The 23,422-nt window shown below is 38.7% G+C and overlaps 1 protein-coding gene across 1 annotated transcript; it reads left to right on the forward strand.

The window, feature by feature from the left end:
• The first annotated feature begins 11,612 nt into the window (after positions 1-11,612).
• On the forward strand, positions 11,613-20,650 carry LOC104110259 (poly [ADP-ribose] polymerase 2). Its single transcript, XM_009619711.4, has 18 exons — positions 11,613-11,873; positions 11,952-12,225; positions 13,558-13,670; positions 13,797-13,878; positions 15,191-15,426; positions 15,760-15,886; positions 16,014-16,069; positions 17,229-17,302; positions 17,473-17,519; positions 17,714-17,763; positions 18,245-18,307; positions 18,634-18,714; positions 18,936-19,046; positions 19,153-19,228; positions 19,320-19,462; positions 19,670-19,743; positions 19,895-20,000; positions 20,236-20,650. The coding sequence occupies exons 1-18, from the start codon at positions 11,784-11,786 to the stop codon at positions 20,326-20,328; spliced, it is 1,896 nt and encodes a 631-aa protein (XP_009618006.1). The 5' UTR covers positions 11,613-11,783; the 3' UTR covers positions 20,329-20,650.
• The last annotated feature ends 2,772 nt before the right edge of the window (positions 20,651-23,422 follow it).

A 23,422-nucleotide genomic window follows, 5' to 3' on the forward strand; every position in this document is an offset into this window, starting at 1 on the left:
AGTTAGATAGAAGAACATCTTCTGCTACCAGCGCTTGAAATCAATCCCGGAAAATTTTTCGGGTTTTTCTGCCGGTGCCAAAGCCGGTGTTCGGCTTGTCGATGCGTTGGCAGTTACCATCGGCACAGCTTGGTTTTCGCTTTCAGTCATCATTTTTTCTGTAAAAGAATGACACAAACAAACGTTTAATACACGTTTTCAAACTGGAGTAAAAATCACGTAGATTTTAATATCCAACAAAACGCCACGAAGGCTTAACTCTCCAAAACGGGAGTACACAAACCACAAAGGTTTTAGTTTGCAGAATAATAAGAATAACACAAATACAGAAATAAATATTGAATTCCTTAAGATTGTTATTCCCGTCAATATTGTTGTATTTGTAAATAATAATTCTGCAAAATATAAGTTAACGTAATGAAACAATAATAAATTCGAGCCCACTGAATTCACAGTGTTTCCTTAAGGAATTTAATCCCCTCCTAGTACCCAAGGTAATGGATTATTTCCTCCCAGGATAGAACGAATAACACACTGGTGTAGCGGTACTTCAAACCCCAGTGTTTCAGCGAACACAAAGTTCGGTAGCAAATCACACTTACAGTTGCTTTGTTTGAAGTTAAAAACAATGCAGAACGAAGGAGTAGAAACTCAGAAAATCGTATGGAAATGCTGAGAGGAAGGAGTGCAATGTATAGCCAATTTGTTGAGCGAATTGTGTGTTGTGTGTTGAGTGTCTTTCTTCAACATCTGCTGCACATATATATAGCAGCCAGTGTTGAAGAAGACCAAACGTCCACCCTCCATGGTGGAGCAAGCATTAGCTTGTTTGTGGAGCAAGCACTTCATGTTTGTGGAGCAAGCACATTCATGGTGGGAAGAGAGCATTAGGCGGCTGCCAAATGGTCAATACACGGATTGAAAAATATCCGTTACAAATGCGGATAATCTTACGTTAATATTTACTATTAACAAATAAATTTGGTCCAAAAAATTAATCAATCAATCATTTGACCAAATCCGAATCCGAATCCGAATCCGAAGCCGAAGCCGAAGCCGAAGCCGAAGCCGTAGCCGTAGCCGAGCCGAGCGAGCGACGACGACGACGGCGCGAGGCTTTCTTTCTTCTTAACTCTTTAAGAGCTACAAGAAGAGCAATTATATATACACCCACCAAAAATCTCTTCCTCTTCCAATATGGGACAATGTCTCATTGTCAAGAGGGGAAAACTTAAAATTTTACTCAAAATTTCATTTTTCCTCCATTTCCCATTCACCCTCATTTTAAGAATATTTCATCTTAAAAACAAAACCTCAACAGGGCTTACTTTGTGGGACTTTTTAGCTGTTTAAGTGTCAGTGCGCGTAGGCAAGGGAAGATGAGCGTGCTTGAATATAGCATGCAATTCACCCATCTAGCAAAGTATGCTCTGCACACGCTCTCGAATGATAAGGTGGTTGTGGAGTTCCTTTTTCTTCAACGTATCACGCTCCTTTTGACAGAGGAAAACCATTATCTATGACGTTCTATTTGCTCGTCTTTAGGTGCAGTCCCCTTCTCATTATACTCAAATCACTTAACAATTCATCCCTTCTCAAATGAATGCCCTCTTGCAAACAAAATTCGGAAAGAAAAATTCTGCTTCACTTCTTTAAAAGGGAAGAGAATAGAAGCCCACAGTCCCCTCTCCTATTATCCCCAGAAGTCCTTTCTTACCTCTCAATGCTTACCCACACTATTCATCTTTCCTTGTAGTGATCCATGAGAGTTCTCTCAAGTTCTGATTTCTAGAGCTAAGGTAGTAACAGCATAGTGGTATAACATGTATAGTTGGTGTTCCTTGTTTAAAGTTTCTTTTTACACCATTGAGAGTGCTCATGCTGTTCCCTCGGGCTTGTTCATTTATCTCTACTGTCAAGATTTTGTGCTTGTTTGGGACTTGCTCATGGGACTGCTATCTTAAACCAAATTCTTTATATATAGGGGTGCCTGGGCTGGGGTTAACTTTGTTGGACTTGTTAGCTGTTCAAGTGTCTAGGACTCTAATCGCGTGGTAATTTGTAGTTCTTTTTGTTGGTTGCATTACTCTTACCCCAACTCTGTCTTGATTTAATTAGGATCCCAGGGTGTGGGGAAGGAGATATATATGTTGAGTGACATGCATTCTTTGATAGAGGTCGACAATGAGTGTGTGGAAGGAATAATGATTGAACTCTTCATTTGCCCTTTCAAATGAGTGAGACATGGTCATATAAAACCCTCAAAATAAAGCTGTTGAAACTTGATCCATATGAAATGTTACGCGGCGCCTTCCTGAAGTTCCTTGGAAGGGCGACGTAAGGCTAGGCAACCGATGTCAGTACGGTTGCTGTCCGCCAACTGAGGTCCCCTCCGTACGCTAGACTAGATTGTCAGTGCCGTACGGGAAAACCAATGTCATGAGCAATTGAAAGAGAGCAGAAAAGAGAATTGAGAATGAAAGAAAGCTTGATTGCATTGAATGAAAACTATTACAGAAAACAAGACGGTGTCGGGGGGAGAGACACCAGTACAGAGAATTGTTTGCTTGCTTGAAAGTTTTGATTGCTTGGTCCCCCTTAATAATGCTTAAAAAAAATAAACCAAAGTTACATGACTAGACCTATGAAAGCTGGAAAATCACACTTAAAGAAAATGCAGCAAAACTACTCTATATTTACAATGAAAAGGACTTAGTCTTCTACAAAGCAGCAGCAAGTCCGTTGGCAGCAACTTTGTCTTTAGCATCAGGGTCTGCGCGCGCGGCATTGTCTGCGCGCGCGGCGCTGTTGGCTTTTGCCTGTGGCTGGGCGCTGGCGATGGCTATCGGTGGGGCGACAGAGGCACATGCGCGCTTGTCACTTGGAGCTGCCGAGACCACGGGGCCGACCGTGGCGACGGGCGTTGGGAGGCTGGCCAGGACGCCACGGGGCGCGTCCAAGGGATCATGGGGCATGGATGGAAAGCCGCCCATGACATTCTCCCCCACCTGAGTTGGCGACGTCCTCGGCGCCTTCCTTGCAAGGTAATCATCAATCAGGCTCTTGTAGGCTTTGAGGTTTGTTCCCCTCTCCCAAGTATTCTCCTCTACATCACATCCCTGCCATTTCACCAAGAACTCCTGGTGATCTTTTCTTGAGGCGTGAATCACTCGATCATCAAGAATAGCTTCAGCACGCCTTTTTCCGGTTGAATTGGGGCCTCGAATACTTGGTATTGTGAGTTGGCTTCGTGAAGGATCCTCCACATCTTCCCGAAAAGGTTTCAGGAGACTGACATGGAAAACAGGATGGATTTTCCACCAAGCTGGGGTATCCACCCGGTATGCAACTTTCCCAATGCGCCTTTCAATGGACAAGGGTCCAATATATTTTTGCAATAGGCGAGGGTCATGGACCCCTGCAAACAAGTACCGCTTTGGGATTTTGACCATCACTTTGTCTCCCACCTGGTATTCCACAAAGCGGCGATTCTGATCAGCATGCCTCTTCATCCGCTTTTGGGCTTTGACAAGATAGCTCCGCACTATCTCCAAATTTTGCTTCCATTCTTTTGAGAAGCTGGCAGCCCGAGGAGATTTTGACATGTTTGGTGCGTTCACTGTGTGTGGGAGTAGCGGTTGCTGTCCGGTAACAATTTCAAAAGCGCTTTTGTTGGTACTTGAGCTCTTTTGTGAATTGAAACACAGTTGAGCAGCATCCAGAAGCTTCACCCAATTCTTCTGCGATCCGGTCACAAAGTGCCGGAGATATTCCTCTAGCATGCCATTGAATCGCTCCGTCTGGCCATCAGATTGCGGATGAAAACTTGAGCTATGACTCAATTTTGACCCGAGGCACTTAAAGAGTTGGGTCCAAAAATTGCTAGTGAAGCGTGAGTCGCGATCACTAACAATGTCTTTAGGTAAGCCCCAATACTTGACGACATGAGAGAAGAATAGTCGAGCTGTATCTTCTGCTGATATATATTGTGGGGCTGCTATAAAGGTAGCATACTTGGAAAACCGATCCACCACAACCAAGATAGTTGTGAGATCTCCGACCTTGGGCAATCCGGTGATGAAGTCCAGGGAAACGCTTTCCCAAGGTCTTTTTGGTACAGCTAGTGGTTCCAAGAGCCCTGCCTGCGTCAAGCGGTCTGACTTATCTTTCTGGCATACTAGACAAGTCTTCACATACTGAGCGACGTCATCGACCATTTGAGGCCAATAATATGCACGGCGAAGCAATGCCATGGTGCGTTCCTCGCCGGGATGACCGGCCCACAAAGTATCGTGGCATTCTGCAAGAAGAGTCCGTCGCAGATCTCCTCCTTTAGGAACATAAAGTCGGTTCCCTTTCACCTTCAGGAACCCATCTTCGGTGTAGAACTGGCGAGTCTTGCCCTGTCCTACCAAATCAACCAAATACTGTGCAGCAGGATCCTTGATGAGTAGATCCTGTATCTGGTCTTTTATGGTGGTGGTTACTTCGCTTCCCTTTAGGGCGGCGAGAACACACATCGATGCTAGATCAGCTCTCCGACTGAGTGCATCAGCAACATGATTGGTCTTTCCACTTCGGTACTCCAGGTTGAAGTGAAATTCCGCTAGGAGTTCCTGCCACCTAGCCTGTCGTCCATTCAGCTTTGGCTGGGTCATGAAATGGCTAACGGCTGTATTGTCTGTCTTGACCACGAATGGGGCTCCCAGTAGATAATGCCTCCAAAGGCGTAAGCAATGAACGACAGCCAATAATTCTTTCTCATGGGCGGCATAGCGTCGCTCTGCATCCTTCAGTTTCCGGCTCTCGTACGCTACGGGATGCCCTTCTTGTAGCAATACTCCACCAAGTGCATAGTCGGAGGCATCCGTTTGCACTTCGAATGGCTTGGCCAAGTCAGGGAGGGCCAAGACTGGGCTACTGGACATAGCCATCTTCAATGCGTCGAAGGCCTTTGCCCGCTTGGGGCCCCAATCCCACGGGGTGGCCTTCTTGAGAAGTTCTGTCAGCGGCACTGCAATGAGGGAGTAACTTTTCACAAACCGCCGATAGAAGTTGCATAGGCCAAGGAACGACCTCAAGGCATGTATATCCTTAGGAGGCGGCCATTCTGTAATGGCCTGAATCTTCTGCTGGTCCATCTTGATCCTCCCTTCCTCGATGACATGTCCGAGGAAGTCAATTTGTTTCTGAGCAAAGGAGCACTTGGATAGCTTCGCATATAGTTCGTGCTCCCGCAATCGGGCTAGGACCTTCCGCAAATGCTCCAGGTGTTCTTCTAGTGTCTGGCTATATACCACAATGTCATCCAAATAAACCACGACGAATTCGTCAATGTATTCTCGGAAGACTTGGTTCATCAAGGTGCAAAATGTGGCTGGCGCGTTAGTCAAGCCAAAGGGCATAACCAGGAAGTCGTACGACCCAATATCTTGTCACACAGGTCGTCTTGTGCTCATCACCATCGGCAATCCGAACTTGCCAATAACCTGTCCTCAGGTCTATTTTGGTGAATACCGTCGCACCACCCAGTCTATCAAACAAGTCTGCCATTAGCGGAATAGGGTACTTGTTTTTCACGGTGATTTTGTTTAGAGCCCGGTAATCCACGCAGAGTCGCAAACTACCATCATGTTTCTTTTGGAATAGCACAGGGGACCCGTATGGGGACTTAGAGGGCACAATGATCCCTGTGTCTAGCATTTCCGTCAATTGTCTCCGAAGCTCGGCGAGTTCGGGTTGTGACATTCTGTATGGCGCCCGGGCAGGTGGCTTCGCACCCGGCACCAACTCAATCTCATGGTCCACAGTTCGCCTAGGCGGAAGACGCTTTGGCATGTCTTGTGGCATGATGTCTTCAAATTCCAGAAGTAACTCCTTCACGGGTGCAGGAATGGGACCCGAGGAGCGTTCTATATCTTCCATGCAGAGGGTAGCCAGGAACGTGGGTTCATGTCTTTTTACCCCCTTCTTCAACTGCAAGGCCGAGATGTTCTCGGCTGCCATCTTCATGGGAATGCACGGAATAATGCAGGGCTTGGCCCCATTTGCCCCCATCATCAGCAGCATGTCTGCATACGGTGCGGGCATGGTATTGGTCTGTCTCAGGAATTCCAACCCCACGATTAACTCAAAGTCATCTATGATCACTACGCGCAGGTTGAACTTTCCTTCATAAGGGCCAAGCTTCACTGGTACTTCTTTGGCTATTCCACCCACTGGTTGAGGTGGTGAGTTGATAGCCTTCACACGACCTTTGCCCTTTCCTACGACTAGTCCAAGACGCTCCACCTGAGTCGAGGCTAAGTAGTTGTGGGTGGCACCTGTGTCTATCATTGCCCGAATGGGCTTGCCATTTACCTTCATGTCAACGAACATTAGGGTCCTCTCTTGATGAGGAGGAGTCCTCAAATTCGCCTTCTTATTTCCTTTCCTGGCAATTGGACAGGGGTCCTTCTTCTTGCGGATACCGGCACTGGTACCCGCTAAGGGCTCAGAAATGGAGCCAACAATTGCATTGAATGCACCTACTGGCTCGGTCTGGTCCGCATCATCGGCGTCGTCATCCGTCCCATCCTCAAAAGCTTGATGGGCATTCATCTGTGCATGTGGACATTCATTATTCCAATGTGGTCCGCCGCAATGGCGACATCCTGAGGGGGGCTTCCTCCCCCGATCATTGTTGTTAGATGCAGCACTAGTACTGCCGGAAGAGGGAGTCTTGGATTTGGGTGCACTCCGGTCTCCTCCACTTCTGCTAGGGCCACTAGTGTTTGGTTGGCCCCCTTTGTATCCTCCTCGGACAGGCTGTTGAGGCCTATCCTTCCGGGCTTCCACTTGGTAATCCCCAAGGCACTCTGCTGCTTGGATTGCCTTAGGCAACGTGTCTACCCTTTGTCTCTGCAACTCCATCCGGGCATAAGGTTTCAACCCTTCCAGGAAGGTGAAGAGTTTGTCTTTGTCCCCCATGTCACGGATGTTCAGCATGAGCGCGGAGAATTCCCGCACGTAATCTCGCACTGATTTGGTCTGGCGGAGCTCCCGCAACTTTCTCCTGGCATTGTACTCAACATTTTCGGGGAAGAACTGTAGGCGTATGGCTGCCTTCAGTTCCGCCCATGTGTCGAGGGCATCTTCACCTGCCTTGATGGCTTCGTACTTCACCCGCCACCATAGTTTGGCATCACCCTGAAGATACATGGCAGCAGTTGCTACCTTCTTAGCTTCTTCCAGGCTTCCCACGGCATCGAAGTATTGCTCGATGTCGAAAATGAAATTTTCCACTTCTTTGGCATTCCGAGCTCCACTGTATGGCTTTGGCTCAGGAATTTTCAGCTTTTGTGCCATGGGGGCGAGGTTCACACCACCCCCAAATTGGTTTCCGCCTCCTCGAAGTAGGCCTTGTAAAGCAGCATTGACAACATTGAGCTGGCCTGTCAAGTTGTCAATGGTTTGTTGCATGGCAGTCACCCTGTCTGCCTCTTGTTCCCTGTTGGCTAAATCCTCGGCACGCTCCTGCTGGAGGACCTCAAATTTACCAAAAATTTCAGCTGCCTCTGTGGCTGCTGTTTGCCGGTCTCCTTCAGAGTCGCGGCTGATGTTTTCTATGTCAACTTCGGCCTGGGTGAGTCTGCGGTCCAGGTCGTCCAACCTTTGCACTAGGCTGGTTTTTAGATCGGGCACCATTTCCACGATGGGCCGTAATGCGTCAACCGTTCCCTCAAGGGTCGCGATGCGATCCCCATAATTCACCATGGTCAGAAATAGTGGTAATTGCAATGTGATCCCTCGTCCGATGTCGAGCCTAGGCTTTGATACCAACTGTTACGCGGCGCCTTCCTGAAGTTCCTTGGAAGGGCGACGTAAGGCTAGGCAACCAATGTCAGTACGGTTGCTGTCCGCCAACTGAGGTCTCCTCCGTACGCTAGACTAGATTGTCAGTGCCGTACGGGAAAACCAATGTCATGAGCAATTGAAAGAGAGCAGAAAAGAGAATTGAGAATGAAAGAAAGCTTGATTGCATTGAATGAAAACTATTACAGAAAACAAGACGGTGTCGGGGGGGAGAGACACCAGTACAGAGAATTGTTTGCTTGCTTGAAAGTTTTGATTGCTTGGTTCCCCTTAATAATGCTTAAAAAAAATAAACCAAAGTTACATGACTAGACCTATGAAAGCTGGAAAATCACACTTAAAGAAAATGCAGCAAAACTACTCTATATTTACAATGAAAAGGACTTAGTCTTCTACAAAGCAGCAGCAAGTCCGTTGGCAGCAACTTTGTCTTTAGCATCAGGGTCTGCGCGCGCGGCATTGTCTGCGCGCGCGGCGCTGTTGGCTTTTGCCTGTGGCTGGGCGCTGGCGATGGCTATCGGTGGGGCGACAGAGGCACATGCGCGCTTGTCACTTGGAGCTGCCGAGACCACGGGGCCGACCGTGGCGACGGGCGTTGGGAGGCTGGCCAGGACGCCACGGGGCGCGTCCAAGGGATCATGGGGCATGGCTGGAAAGCCGCCCATGACAGAAATAATGATTGTACTACCGAGTTTCTAAGATTGTTTAAACAGCTCCCTTTGAGAAGTAAATAATATTTGCTGTTTTTCTTTGGAAGCTGCTTGCTTTCTGTTCTCAAATCTTTGAATCAATCAGTAAAAATTGTTAAAAGGTAGAGTCCAAGTTGGTGGTGGTTGCTTTGGAAAATAGAATGAACATTCTCTGTAAATAGTGTAAACAAGAAAACTAGTAAAATTTTAAACGATGAGGTATGTTATTTTTTCTTGTAATTATTTTCATGGGCTTATTTTATTTACCACCCCACCCCCCAAATCCCTTTGAGGGAAAAGAATGAAAAAAAAAATTGAAGGAAAAGAGAATCTAAAGCTACGCGCTACTGGAAAAATATGACTCTAGTATTTGCACATAAATGCCGAGCCATCTTGTCTGTGACAAACAAACTGATTCAAGATTGACCATAGTAATCTTCATAAAGTATTTGATAAATTTGAAGTCTATGATGGTAGAATTAAACAATGTGCTGGTTAGTGATTAATAATATAATAATTTTTGTCCGTCTTCTAACTACTGTTAGAAAATACGTGAAGACTGAAGTTTAGAAAAGCAATGAAGAATTTTTTTTATTGCATATGTTAACCCATTACAAACTATGAAACGGTCAAACCGCAATATTAAAGAATCAAACCATGGTTGCCTCGCTAGTAATTTGGTTGTTGGTTTAAGCTAGCAAAATTCAAAATTTTCAAGCACAAAATAAAAATAAAAGACTCGTTGGATCTTTACCTTGTTAGCATCGCGATGAAGTTCCCATCTAGTCTACAGAATTTAATATTGAACCCTCAAAATTCAATGTGTAGTATTGTTTAGATGAATGTGTAATCTTCGTAATTATGTATGATTATGCATCGACACAAATTAAAATATTTTTGCCTAGTAAAGATTTGTTCTTATAATCGACATTTTTACGTCTGCAATGTTTTACAAAAATACGTGCATTCACGTATGATTTTTAGATTTTTAGCGCATTATTGTGATTTGTGGTTATAAAGTTATACCACAGACCAATGCTTTCAATTTACCTGTATATTTTTCTTCTTTTATGCACTAAGTTTGCCAGTCGAATGTCTAAGAATTTCGGAAATTACTACTATTCTTTTTATATATTTCAGAAACAAACTTGCTGAAATTGACAGTTCGGGGCCTCATTTGCTAGTTGGCGCGAATTGATCGGTGCACCAATAGGCGCAATTTCAAGAGTACATCGTTTTTCATTTTCATATTCTAAAAATGTAATGGAGTTGGTAAAAGGTCTTCTTCTTATTTATTTTTTTTAGCCATTTGTATTTGAAATTTAATGACCCGATTAATTTGGGTTCGCATTGAACAAGCCTACTAAGAGAGTAAAGCACCTCCCACTAAGAAGTTTTTAAGCTCGAATCCAAAACCTCTCGTGAAAGGATCTAACCAAATACCCCATACCTCTTGGTGGATCTTACTCTATCATAGCTAAGCAAAATGCAACTCTTTCTATACCTTGTTCTTTCTTCTTCTTTGGAAAAACTATACTCCCTCCGTTTTAATTTATGTGAACCTATTTGATTGGGCACGAAGTTTAAGAAAAGAAAGAAGACTTTTGAACTTGTAGTGTAAAATGAGGCACATATATTTTGTGTGGCTATAAATCATTGCATAAAGGTTAATTGTTTCCAAATAGGGAAAGAAGTCATTCTTTTTGGCACGAACTAAAAAGGAAATAGGTTCACATAAATTGAAACGGAGGGATTACAATATAATTGCTCTAAAACATAATAGCCAGTATATATATATATTTGTATATTTGTATATTACTAATATTTAATATACAAAAGATATACATATTTTATACATAATTAATGTATATTTTTTGTATATTGGCTAACGTATATAATTATTCTAGGCTGACTGGCCAAATGCGTAACTTGCCCTCTCAAATTCTAGTAAATATCACTTTCCCTAAAATAAATTAACCTATTAAGAGAAATAATTTTTTAAACTTTTCTTTTCTCTAATTATGCCTTGCACAAATAAAGGGTAAAAGAAAGAATTCTTTTCCAGTTTTGCCTTAGGTCTTCAGTCCCTCTACTTCTCCATCTTCAGAAGGCTTCCCTTTTATTTCTCCCCCTCTCCTCAATTTTCAATTTATCTTCCTTGCCAATTTGAAAAAAAGGAAAAAGAAAAAAGAAAATAAAACAAGAGTAGATGGACCTGTTCATTTTGTTGGTGATTCCCTGTAATTCCCTCCCCATTTTTCTCTAAAATAATTGATTTTTTAGTGATTTATACTCTATTAGGTAAAAATTTAATTGATTTTATAGTCCTAAATATTATGATTTTCTATCTAATTTAAATAAGGAATAATTTAAGATGTAAATATCTTAGTGGATTTTAATCGCCTAAATATTATGAAAATTATTATATAAAAGACGATTTTGTCCAATATAAAATGTATTTTAAAAGGATAAAAAAAGCGAATAACATTTCATTAACAACTTATTTGGATGGTTGTTACCCATTGTATTGTGTCGTATTGTTACTTTAAATACGATGTTTATTTTGATTGTTACTTAAATTTTATTGTATCGTATCGTTAAATCTGTCGTTACATAACGACGAAATGTGCCACTTTATGTAACGATCGATTTGATGTGGTCGCGTCGTTACCTTATCTTTTTCTCTAAATCTCACCCTTCATTATTATTAAATAATTTAATTTTATCATTTACCCTACCTTTTTATATAATAATTTTACCCTGTATCATAATTGTTCTTTATAATATTGCAAGTTTATTTTTCATATTGCTGGTGCGTGATATTATGAAACGATGACAAACGACACAATTTATTCAAATATTGTATTTATCAAACGATACAGTATAATACAATACAGTACGATACGATATATTATGAAATGATACTTAACATAGATCCAAATAAGTTGTAAGAGAATTCGTGCTTTTAATATAGTGTATAGATATAGATAGATTATTATTATTATAATTATTATAATAATAATAATAAGAGAAACCTGTCCATTTATACGAGACCCTAAAGACTGATTCCAATTTCCGAACGTCAAAAGGAGCCCCGCGCAAAAGCGTGCGCTGCACAAATATACAAACACTCTTCCTTTGCAAGCTTTTCCCCATTCACTAGCAAAGTATATAAGTAGTTTTCAATCCTCTCCAATTCCTTAGCGCTGAAAATTTCAACAACTTCAAAACATTCAAACAATGGCCACCATTAACAAGCTTAAAGTGGATGGCCTCCGTAAGCAACTTTCAAGTCGCGGTCTTGACACCACTGGAAACAAACCCATTTTGGTTTGCACTTAATAACCCTCACTAATTCTTTTCTTTAAATGTATTTTTCATAATGCTGTTGTTTTACCCAAATTGCAGGTAAGGAGGTTAGAGGAGGCAATTGAAGAGGAGGAAAACAAGAAACAATTAAACGATGATAGAAAGAGATTGAGGGATGATGATTGTGATTCAAATGGGAAGAAGATGAAGACTCTGACTGTGGAGGAGGAGTATAAGAAGATGAGTGTTAAGGAGTTAAGGGAGTTAGCCACTTCTCTTGGGGTTTCCACTAATGGGTCAAAGAAAGAACTTGTTGAGAGGCTTTGTGCTGCTTCTGATTCACAGAATGACATGTCAAAAGATAATGTTGGAGGTATTGCAATAGGAATTTAAGTTATATATATTGAGTAATGAATTTTCTTAGGGTGTGTTTGGTACTAAGGAAAATGTTTTTGACGGGAGAAGTTATCCCGGAAAATAAGTGATTTTCTTACTTATTTTTGGCGTTTGGTAAGTAAACAGAAAATATTGTTCCAAAAGGATATGTATATGTATATATAATCTAAGCAAACTACTATGGGGCAGGAGTTGAGATAGGGGGTGGTGGAGAGGGGTATGGGGGGTCAAGAGTGTAGGGTATAGTTGTCGAGGGGCGGGGCGGGGTAGGGTAGGATGGTGAGTAGGGGATGGGAGTGTGGGTCGAGGGGTGAGGGTGAGTCCGGGGTGAGGAGGGGAGGGTGTCGAGGGTGGGGTGGGGTGTCGAGGGTGCGGAGGAGAGAATTGGAAAGTGTTTTCCTCCGTGCCAACACACTCTTAGCGTAATTTAACCTCACTTATCATTTAAAACTTTAACTCTTACAATAGTATTGCTGTTTGGCAAATCTCTTCTACTACTTTATAAGTACCAAATTAATTAAAGTTTAACTTATGAAATTTAACCATCAGTTAGTTCATTAACATAACTACCTTTGTTTTGGAACCAAAGCTTAGTTTTTTGGTAGCAGTTCTGTCCAAATTTGAAGATCTTAAGTGAAATATTATACTGAAAATTGGTCAGGCCAATGGAGTAATTTATGTTGGTTTAGGCAGTTGTTTGTGGGATTATGTGTGTCCTAACTGCCATTGATGGTGCTTGAGTGCATTGCTGAGTACAGACTTAACATAGTCTTGTTTTAATTTATTTTCACCTTTCACATTTTTACTTCTACTTCAGCCCATAATTTAAGCTTTTTTAAGTTCGTGAAAGGAAGTGGCTTTGACCAATAACTTTCAAGTGTATTAGTAAGTTGTCAATTTGAGATGAAATGTTTTCAACTCATATTACTTTTCATGTAGCTTTGTGATTGTCTAAATTTTTATTTTCAGGGTGAATTAGTTTATGATCGATTCAAGAATCATTAAATCAAAAGGGACTAAATGTTGATACTTAGGGAATAGCTGTATACTAAGTAGAATTGAACATTTTAGACAGTGGATTATCATCATAATTACTGGCATATACACATTAGTTAATGCCACAAAGTGGTAATATGCACTCTATAGTACTGATTGATAACGTAGGTGTGTGGTTTTGTGTTAAACTTAGTGCTACTTGTTTAATCCGAAGCTAACTTGACTATTTACTCTACCTTTTTGGTTGTTCTTTTCATCCTTTTCTTTTAGTGATATATGATTGTGTCTTGTTTACTGTTAAAACAATTGGCAGATGGGGATGAAGGTGAGAGAGAGAAATTGATCACAGCAACAAAGAAGGGTGCAGCTGTTTTGGATCATTACCTGCCAGATGACATCAAGACACGTTACCATGTCCTGCAACAAGTAAGTCTTTTTCAGAAAGTTTTTGCTTCTGGCTGCAAAGAAGTATTTGCATTGTTCCTGTTTTCTCTTTTTCTTATTCTTCTAATAAAGAAGGTTTTGATTCAACGAATTCTTGTTGATATGCAGGGCAATGAGATTTATGATGCCATATTGAACCAAACAAATGTTGGGAACAACAATAACAAGTTCTATATCATTCAAGTTCTAGGTTAAGTTCTCTTTGTTGCCTCACATAAGTCTTAATTTGTTGGTAGGGAACTGCCTAGCAAAGTGTAAAAGGTGCTTTGTTTTCCTTTTAAAATGGTTTTCCATGCTATGGGAGCAATATACACTACAAATTCTTCCAGTTAATTGGTGGTTGTATCATCTGACGACTTCTGATGGCTGGGAAGAACATGAGAACAGCTATGGAATATTGTATTTTGGTTCATCATGTTCTAGGAAAAAATAACAATCTTTACATTTTTTTTGCATACTAACTGAGCATTTTCATTCATCTTTCAAAAAATTTTACAAGAGATTTGAGGGAGCTTTACAACATATAAAGCCTCCCTAGATGCCTGAGAAGATAGCAAACTATCATACATCTCAGATAGATGAATTAAATGCTAAAGGTATGAAGAATACTAACTACACAAGCTAAGGTATTCCTCCAAAAAATTAGCACCAGGTAAATACTTCAAGGTGGCTCATAAACAATCATAGCTGGCTTTCTCTTCTTGATCCGGAAAGAAGGGATTTGCTGTTTATCGGTATTTAGAAGTCCCTTAACATGACTTGGTAAAGTGTATATGTGCAATTGGTTCCTGTTGGGTCCCAGGGAAGTCATTTTATCAGCAACTTTATTTGCCTCCCTGAAACAATGATTAGTGAAGACTCCAGGAATGCTCAACATCTTCTTTATCTCCTTAACAGTGTCTTCCAGTCTCCACGGTGTTGCCCAGATACCATTAATACAGTTCTGAAGCAATATTGAATCAGCTTCTGTAATGATAAGATTATATCATTGTTCAATGCACCAGTTTAGTCCAAACATGAGAGCCCAAGCTTCAGTCCAATCACTGGTACCTTGCCCCAGAGGATTAGAAAAAGCCATGATGAATCTGCCTAGACCGTCTCTTATAACTCCTCCTCCACTACAGTGACCACCAATGCATGAACCATCGCTCTTTAGCTTGACAAAAAGAATAGGAGGTTTGATCCATTTGGCTATAGTAGTTTGAACTTCAACTGTAGACTGCTCAGTCATCTTGCAGATGTCTTCCCAATTATCACCAAATCTAACTTTCTTGAACTGCAGCTTGATTAGCTGGGAAATATTGAAGCTGACCATAGACTTGGACCTTATAATGGAAGGGTTTTCTTGATCATACTTGGAGCTGCATCTAGATCTCTATAGCTCCCATAGAATAATAGGAGTATGGTCTTGAGTCTTTGCATATTTGAAAGTTTTCTCAAATCTAATTATTTCATTAGCCTTCTCCATATTTGCTTGCCTGATTTTATTCATCTGATTGCAGAGAATGATAATGGTGGGAACTTCCTAGTGTATACTAGATGGGGCAGAGTTGGTGCAAAGGGTGGAACGAAGATCAATGGTCCCTATACGTCTGCAGATGCTGCCACCTCTGAGTTTGAGAGCAAGTTCTATGACAAGACCAAGAACTATTGGTCTAACCGGAAAGATTTTGTTTGTCAACCAAAGCAATATACTTGGTTGGAAATGGACTATGATGAAACTGGGAAAGAGTCATCTGTGAGTTGTTGCTTGCACTATTGAGGCAATTACGTTCATGTGTTTAAACTTGTTATTTTTGCATTAACATAGAATCTGTTGCTATATATCACAATTATGTAGATGTGTTAAATGCATTATTTTCTCCATCAACTTAGAACTTTTTGCTCTCTTTCTGCTGTTGCATCTGAGTTCAGTTGTGAAAAAACAGTATTCACACGATAACTTGAACTTTTTGTCATATGAATAAGCAGTTCCATTTGAAGTACCATTCTTGTTTATCAAGTAGACTTGCAACAGCTATACAGTAATGTGTACTAGTGGATCTGAGGTCTTGATGAACCTTTCAAACAGGTCCAAGAACTGTCCAACTCAATACTACAAAGTCAACCTCATGAGACTAAGCTAGAGGCCCGGATTGCAAAGTTCATATCTCTTATTTGCAATGTCAATATGATGAGGCAGCAAATGATGGAAATAGGTTTTGCACTCTTGTCACTCCATTATGATTCTTATCTTTCATTGCTATGTAATTTTGACACTCCACAATGAGGTTTAATTCATCACTTCTATCTTAACTGCTATCTATTTTTGTTAATGTTGGACAGGGTACAATGCTAACAAGTTGCCACTCGGTAAATTAAGCAAAACAACTATTTTAAAGGCAAGTATCTGGCATGTTATTTATGCATGGGTGTTTCATATCTGAACCACTAATTTGTGTCGTCATATATTTAAATCTGTATGGCGCTGAATGACAAATAGTTGATGAAGCACAAATCAAACCATGTAAAGATCCGTTACACCTACATTTGTTATCTTGAATTTGATACTCCCTTGGTTCCAGTTTACTTGATTTGACTTGACCATTTCCCCTGATGTTCTATTCCTTCTTTCTAACATTCGAACATTCTAAGTGTTATAACCTAATTCTATAACATCGAATATTATTTTTTGTGAGATGAATTTTCCTCCCACCTATTTTTACCCATTTAAGCAATTTCCTTTATTTTGAATCTGATAAATCAGTCAAACTTTATCTATTTCTAAGCAATCAGTATTTGTCAACTAGCTTCATAACTTGGGAAGGATTGTGTCGTGTCTTTCCATGAAAAAAGTTAGGTTTCTAGAATTGGTTCTTCACTTTTTTTAAAGTCAAGAAAACTATTAAAACTCGCAATTTTTTGCTTCTTTTTCCCTTCCCCTGAAAAGAATGACATTTGCTAGCACCAGAATGCTTCCAGGCCTTAAGGAGGTACATCGTAGCATTAGGGCGAATCTGAGCCGCACTCTTGTGCCATATCTGAGATTATCAGAATTAGTCCCCCCAAAAGAAAAGAGAAGGATTAAGAAAAGGAAAAAGATCGGGACAATTAAATTGGATTCAAAAATGAAATCTGCTGGGTCGAAGGTGGAATCTATTTTTTCCAATTAAGAGGTCCCCTAGAGTTCTTGACATCAGTGTGTCATCTAATTTATCTAAATTTAGTACTGTCTCTGGGTTCAAATTGTGCCGGGATTAAGGATGGTGGTGGTAGCGGGTTTTGGAAGTCTACTCTCATTTGGCTTCAACTGGTTGGCTTTTCCTATTTATATTGTTTCTATGTAAATAATTATAAGTATTTAAGATTGTAGGGAGAAAAAGTTAGGCAGGAAGTGGATACATGTAGCCAGAAACTTTTAAATTCTCTTTACTATGATCGTTCCAGCTGTCATGCTTTATTACACTGACCAAGACATAAGCGAATAAGTAAAGGGATTACTAAATGAGAGCAAAAGAGAAATACTCTCAACTATTCAACTGAAAATTGGTCTTTGTTTAGGGCTATGATGTCTTGAAAAGGATTTCTGATGTAATTGGCCAGTCCAACAGAAAACTGCTTGAAGATTTGACCAGGTAAGCTTGCTTCATCCCTACTGTGAGTTGTCTGATTATGGTCAGTTGGTCACTGATCGATGCATATCAGCTTATCTCTAATCATGTTGTCTCTGGGACTTTACAAGCTTCAGGAGCAATCTTAAGACATGAATAATATGGTTTGATGTTTCTTCGCTCTTATGTTGCAGTGAATTCTATACAGTCATTCCTCATGATTTTGGCTTCAAGAAGATGCGTAAGCCATCTTAGTTCCTATTCCTTTTCCAGGAAACCTCGTGTTGCCTCCTTATCCTGCTTCATCTGCTTGCTTGAACTTCCAGTTTTTCTTCTCCTCATATTCTTTTTCTCAGTGACTCTGAGGTGGATGGTGGTAGTTTTGTTAGAAGGATTTTGCTTAACGTGCTGATATACTTGTTGACTTGCTGTCAGGTGAGTTTATCATCGACACCCCTCAGAAGTTAAAACGCAAAATTGAAATGGTGACTTCCTTTTTCTCTTTGCTAAATTCACTCCTTTTCTCTTTCGTCCCAATCATTATTTGCTATTTGCTATGTATGTATTACTCTATCATGGGTGCATTTCTATTAAAGGGATGGAAGTGTCTGCGCTTTTACCAAGTTAATTGGACTGATCATATGATGTTTCATCAGAAGTATCAACCATCATTTCGATCTAGAAGCATGGATTTCTTATTTATTGTTAGTTGATGTTCTGTACCAATGAGTTTGGTTCAAAGTTGCCAGTTGTATGCCTTTAACGAAGGAGATATAGGTGGTTTATGCAGATGGGCTAACAAAGAATATGTTAGAAAATCGAAATTAACTGGTTTCAGTCACAAATTATCACTACAATGAAATTTTAGTTCAATGGCTTTTAACGTTTATTCTCATGCTGCTTGTTTATTCTGTTACTCATTTTCGCCTGATCTTTTTGCTGTGGTGTAACTCTTGGAACTAAAAGGTCGAAGCTCTTGCTGAAATTGAAGTTGCAACTAAGTTATTGGAAGATAACACAGAGATACAGGTACTACGTTGCTGAGTCCCGTTGAAAGTATTCTTTTATTTCACTTTATCTTTGGTGCTAAAAGAACATTCGTTTATGTATAGATAAATATTTTGGAAGCTCAAAAATAAAAGTCCATAAATTTTGTCTCCATCTTGGTGCATCTCAGTGAAATGATTTTTGATTTATCTTTAAAATAAAAAAGAAACAGTTTAGTTGAAGCTATTTTCCAAGAGATCTGGCTTTTAACACAATTTAATTTGCTTTTGCACACAATAACTGTTTTGAGGATTAAGATATGATTCTGAATTTGCATCTATATGCCTTAACTTGTCATCTTCTTGTAGGATGATCCTTTGTATTATCAATATGAACAACTTCGTTGCAAACTTATTCCAGTTGAAGTTGGTACCCAGGAATATTTCATGGTATGAACAAGTTCTTGCTGGATCTATTACTTCATGGTCTTTTATCTTTTGAATATTGTATTCCTCCTTCATTCAGTGTGTTGATCAGCATGACAAGTATGAAAATTGTGAATATTATTTGTTCATCTTGTCCATGGAGTGATCACCACTTCATGTCTTTTCGTCTCTGATTATTATTCATGTCTGGAGTTTATAAAGCTGAGTTATGTTATTTTTGTCAGATTGAGAATTACATGAAGAATACTCATGCAAAAACACATTCTGGTTATACTGTCGGTATTGTTCAAATATTTAGGGCGTCAAGAGGTGATGAAACTGAAAGATTCCAGAAGGTGATTGCAAATCTCCCATAAAATGCCTTACAACAGCTGTTTCTATTTATAACTTATAACTACTACTACCTAAGCCTGATGTAAACATGTGAACTTTTGGAAGCAGTTCTCGAATACAAGTAATAGGATGCTTTTATGGCATGGTTCTCGGCTGACAAACTGGGCTGGCATTCTTTCACAGGGTTGTTTGCTAATTCTCTTGCTTAAGTATTTTCAAGCGTGATTTAAATCTTCAGTAGATTCACTAAAGATGGTTCCTGCGTGATACCGTAGGTTTACGAATTGCTCCTCCAGAGGCACCTTCGACTGGGTATATGTTTGGTAAAGGTGTTTATTTTGCTGATATGTTCTCCAAAAGTGCAAATTATTGCTATGCATCCTCTACTGCTAGGGATGGTGTGCTTCTGTTATGTGAGGTTGGTTAGCCCTTCAATCCAGCCCAATTTTTGTTCTCGTCTCTTATTCCTCTAGACGAGTCCCTTTTACTTGTCACAACCTCTCTATATCTAGCTTGCTGTTTCATATGATTTCTTTCTCAAGCTTTGGATAGGAGGGAAGCCTCCTGCAATCCAGAAAGTAATAGTAGCATTTGCATACTGATGACCTTGCTACTTCCTTAACAGGTTGCTCTTGGTGACATGAATGAGCTTCTGTCATCAAACTACAATGCTGATAAGTTGCCTTTGGGAAAGCTAAGGTTTCAATCTTCTCATATTTATGTTATTGCTTAAGATAGTAAACTCAAAATACAACAAAAGGAAAAATTAAACTAACTATAGATATAGACAACCATGTCTTGAGCTTGAAAAGAATGATTCATGGGAATATCATGATTCCTGATATTGCAGCACCAAAGGAGTCGGTGCTACTGCTCCAGATTTTTCAAAAGGTCATCTACTTGAAGATGGTGTCGTCGTTCCTTTGGGAAAGCCAAAGAAGCAACCAGACCACAAGGTTTGCTCTAGCCTTGTTGATGAAATCCCTTTTATTGCACGGCTCCTTTTGCTCAAAATCTTATATGCATATCATGTTTGTGATTGCGAAATTGTGAATGATAAATCCTTGTTTGTGTTAAAATGAACATCAATATCTTACTTCATGATAGCTGCCTTGTCCCTTGGGCCTTACCATTTTTGTGATATATATGTATAGCAGATCATGTAAGCATTATTTACATGTTTCTTTGCAGGGACATTTGTTGTATAACGAGTACATAGTTTACAACGTGGAACAAATAAGGATGCGCTACATTATCCAGGTTGAGTTCAATTATGGGAGATAATCACTCTAAATATATGGTTATAGATTTTCATCTTAGTTTTGACAATCAGAATATTGTTTAGGTATTTTATCATGTAAATTTATACTTTTGATCGTCTATGTGATTATAGCAAAGGTAGCACGAGAAAACTTTGCCAGAAATGAGTGGTTATGCTTATAGTGAATTCTCCCTTTTCCGGGCCTGAGATACTAGGTAGTGGTATTCCCTTAAGTATTTTTGTTTATGTAGAGTTTTGTTGATTTGGATGTATCTAGTATTACTGAACAAGATTCACAAGCTATTAGCAAGGGTTAATTTGAAATGCAAAACCTGTTCTATACAACTTTATATTATCTTATAGTTCATCACACATATTGGTATGTAATTGCTTATAAATTCTCTCACGTGTTCGTTGACTCACAACGGCCAATTATTTTTTTGTTGTTTCTAAATGATGACTATATTTCCATTCAATAATTTCAATACAATATATTCCTATGACATACCCCTTTTTTTCCACTTCTCTTTTTCTGTTTTTTTGTTTTCTCCATTGTGGTTGTTTTCCTACCTACCATAAAAAAGTTAGGGAAACTACCAGCTATATCTATTTATAAGTAGCTTATAACAAAAATTGGTCAATTCACAAAATATTACTAATAATAGTCAAGTGTTACCAACATTAGCAAATTAGCTTTTTGTAGCAAAAAAAGGGTCAAATTTTTGTTTTATTATGAGTGAGTGTTATTATAATAGATTGGGTACACCTTAAGGTGTTTGAATCTCAGTTTTGGGATGATTTGCTAGAGTTTTGAGGTTGTTTGAATTAAAAATTCGAAGTAGACGATGAACATGAAAAAAATTATGTGTATCACATATGTATTGTATTTGTATCAAATGTGTATCACATGTATATTCATATATACCTGTGTGTGCGATACATGCCTGTATTCGCAGAAGAATTTTTTGAATTCGATTTTAACTGTCAATTTTGATACCAAATTAGTCCAAATCACCTCAATATTCCTCAAATTTTGTATATTGACTCATCTAATACGTTTTCAATGAATTTCAACCATACACATTGAAAAAATATCCCCTTTTGCTTAGACTTTTTGAATCTCGTATATATGTATGTATATATATATATTTCATCACCTTATTTGTTACCTCATCCATGAAATTTCCTTATGCATCTAATGTTGTTGATCATGCTTAAAAATATGAAAGGAGATTTTTGCATGTGATTCTCGGAGAGAAAGAACCTTGTTTATTTGGGTTTTCAATTTTTATATGTGCTTGACTAGTTTTGATAAGTCTATGATTAATGGCTAGAGATTGGTAAGTTATGACTTATTTGGGACATTTCTATAAGATTCCCAAAAAGTTATACTTGTTTGACATAAGTCCTCAATTTTTCATGTACTTTTGTTTCTCAATGTCTATATACAAGTTATTATATAAAAAGAAAAGAAATTCCAGTCTGTGATCGGCTTGTTCACATAAACAAAACCTTTTCATATAGTGTACGCTACACATTGCATGAAAGGGATTCTTTTCCAGGATGCCCCAAATATAAACTTTGCATGAAGAGATACTTTCCAAAAGAAAAAAAAACATTTTTTTTACGAAAACCTACAATCCAACAAAAGACGTGAAGAATTTAAAATGTTATTTTTAGGGGTGTACATAGATCGAGTTAGTTTGGATTTTTCAATTACCAAATCAAATCAATGGTGTCGGATTTTTAAATCTATAAACCATACCAAACCAATAAAGTCGAATTTTTCAATCTCGATTTTTCTCGGGGTTTTTTGTTTTTTTCCGGGTTTTCGGATTTTTTTCCGGGTAAAGTCATCATAGCACAAAATATATAACTTGTGTTCCAATTATTTCTTTAGTCCTAGTAGGATACAACTATATAATGTATTTTTTAAGAAAATAACACAATAATATGAGATTAGTCACAACATTGTACTAAATAATATATTCAATAACAAAGATAATAAAATCGCATAAATAAAATATTACTAATTAATACGCCATAATAAAAATTAAGATAATCTAAAAATACTATATAGGTAATGCTAAAATAAGTACATCTAATAAGTACTAATTAATTACACAACTAAGTACTAAAGAAAAAAATAAGCTAGGTTATGCATTTTTCATTATAAACCAATGTAAAACTAAAAAATGGATATCCAACACTATTGTCATTCTTAGTATTGAATTGAATTTTCTTTTATCAGGATTAGTATTGATTTGAACTTTATTTGACTTACTACTTTTTGGGTAAAATTTATTGGACCATTCAAGAATGTTAAGTCCAAACTTTAAATAATACGTTTAAAGATAAAATTGTGAACAAGTTTAACAAATATTTATAAATTATATTACAATAAATATTTATATGATGAAATATTTTAAAAAATTGTACAAATGTAATGTCGGGTTGGTTTGGTTTCGGTTTGACTTTTTTTTAGATAAAACCAAACCAAATCAATTATGGTCGGATTTTATTTGCCAACACCAAAATAAATCAAACTAACCCACAATCGAGGTTTTTATCCGATTTGACTCGATTTATCGGTTTTCTCTGTACAATCCCTGGTTATTATTCCAAGAAATGAGGTGAGGTGGTAACAAGGATTTTAAACTAGTCATCATCATCAAGCACTAATATACCTAACAAGATATCAAAATTAAAAGTTACAACGATCAGATCATTATATCCAAATCAAAGTCATCCTAAAATCCCAATTGATCATTATATCCGAATCAAAGCCATTAATTAATTAATTATATATCCAAATCAAACAATATATATATATATATATATATATATATATATATATATATATATATATATATATATATAATGATTGAAAGAGTAGTAAAAAGAAAAGAAAATATCAGCTGTTTGTTTAAAATAAAAGTTTTTGGATGTGAAGAAGCATGGGCCATATATTAATGGGAAAAGGTCGAAATATACCCCTCTACTTTTGTATATTAATCACATGCACCCTCTGTTATACTATAGGGCCACATTACTCTCACCGTTACCCAACTTTATAAAAATATCCCTCATTAAACGAAAAGTTATCAGACATGTTGG

This window comes from Nicotiana tomentosiformis, chromosome 8, assembly GCF_000390325.3.
Source record: "Nicotiana tomentosiformis chromosome 8, ASM39032v3, whole genome shotgun sequence".
Classification (NCBI taxonomy): Eukaryota; Viridiplantae; Streptophyta; class Magnoliopsida; order Solanales; family Solanaceae; genus Nicotiana; species Nicotiana tomentosiformis.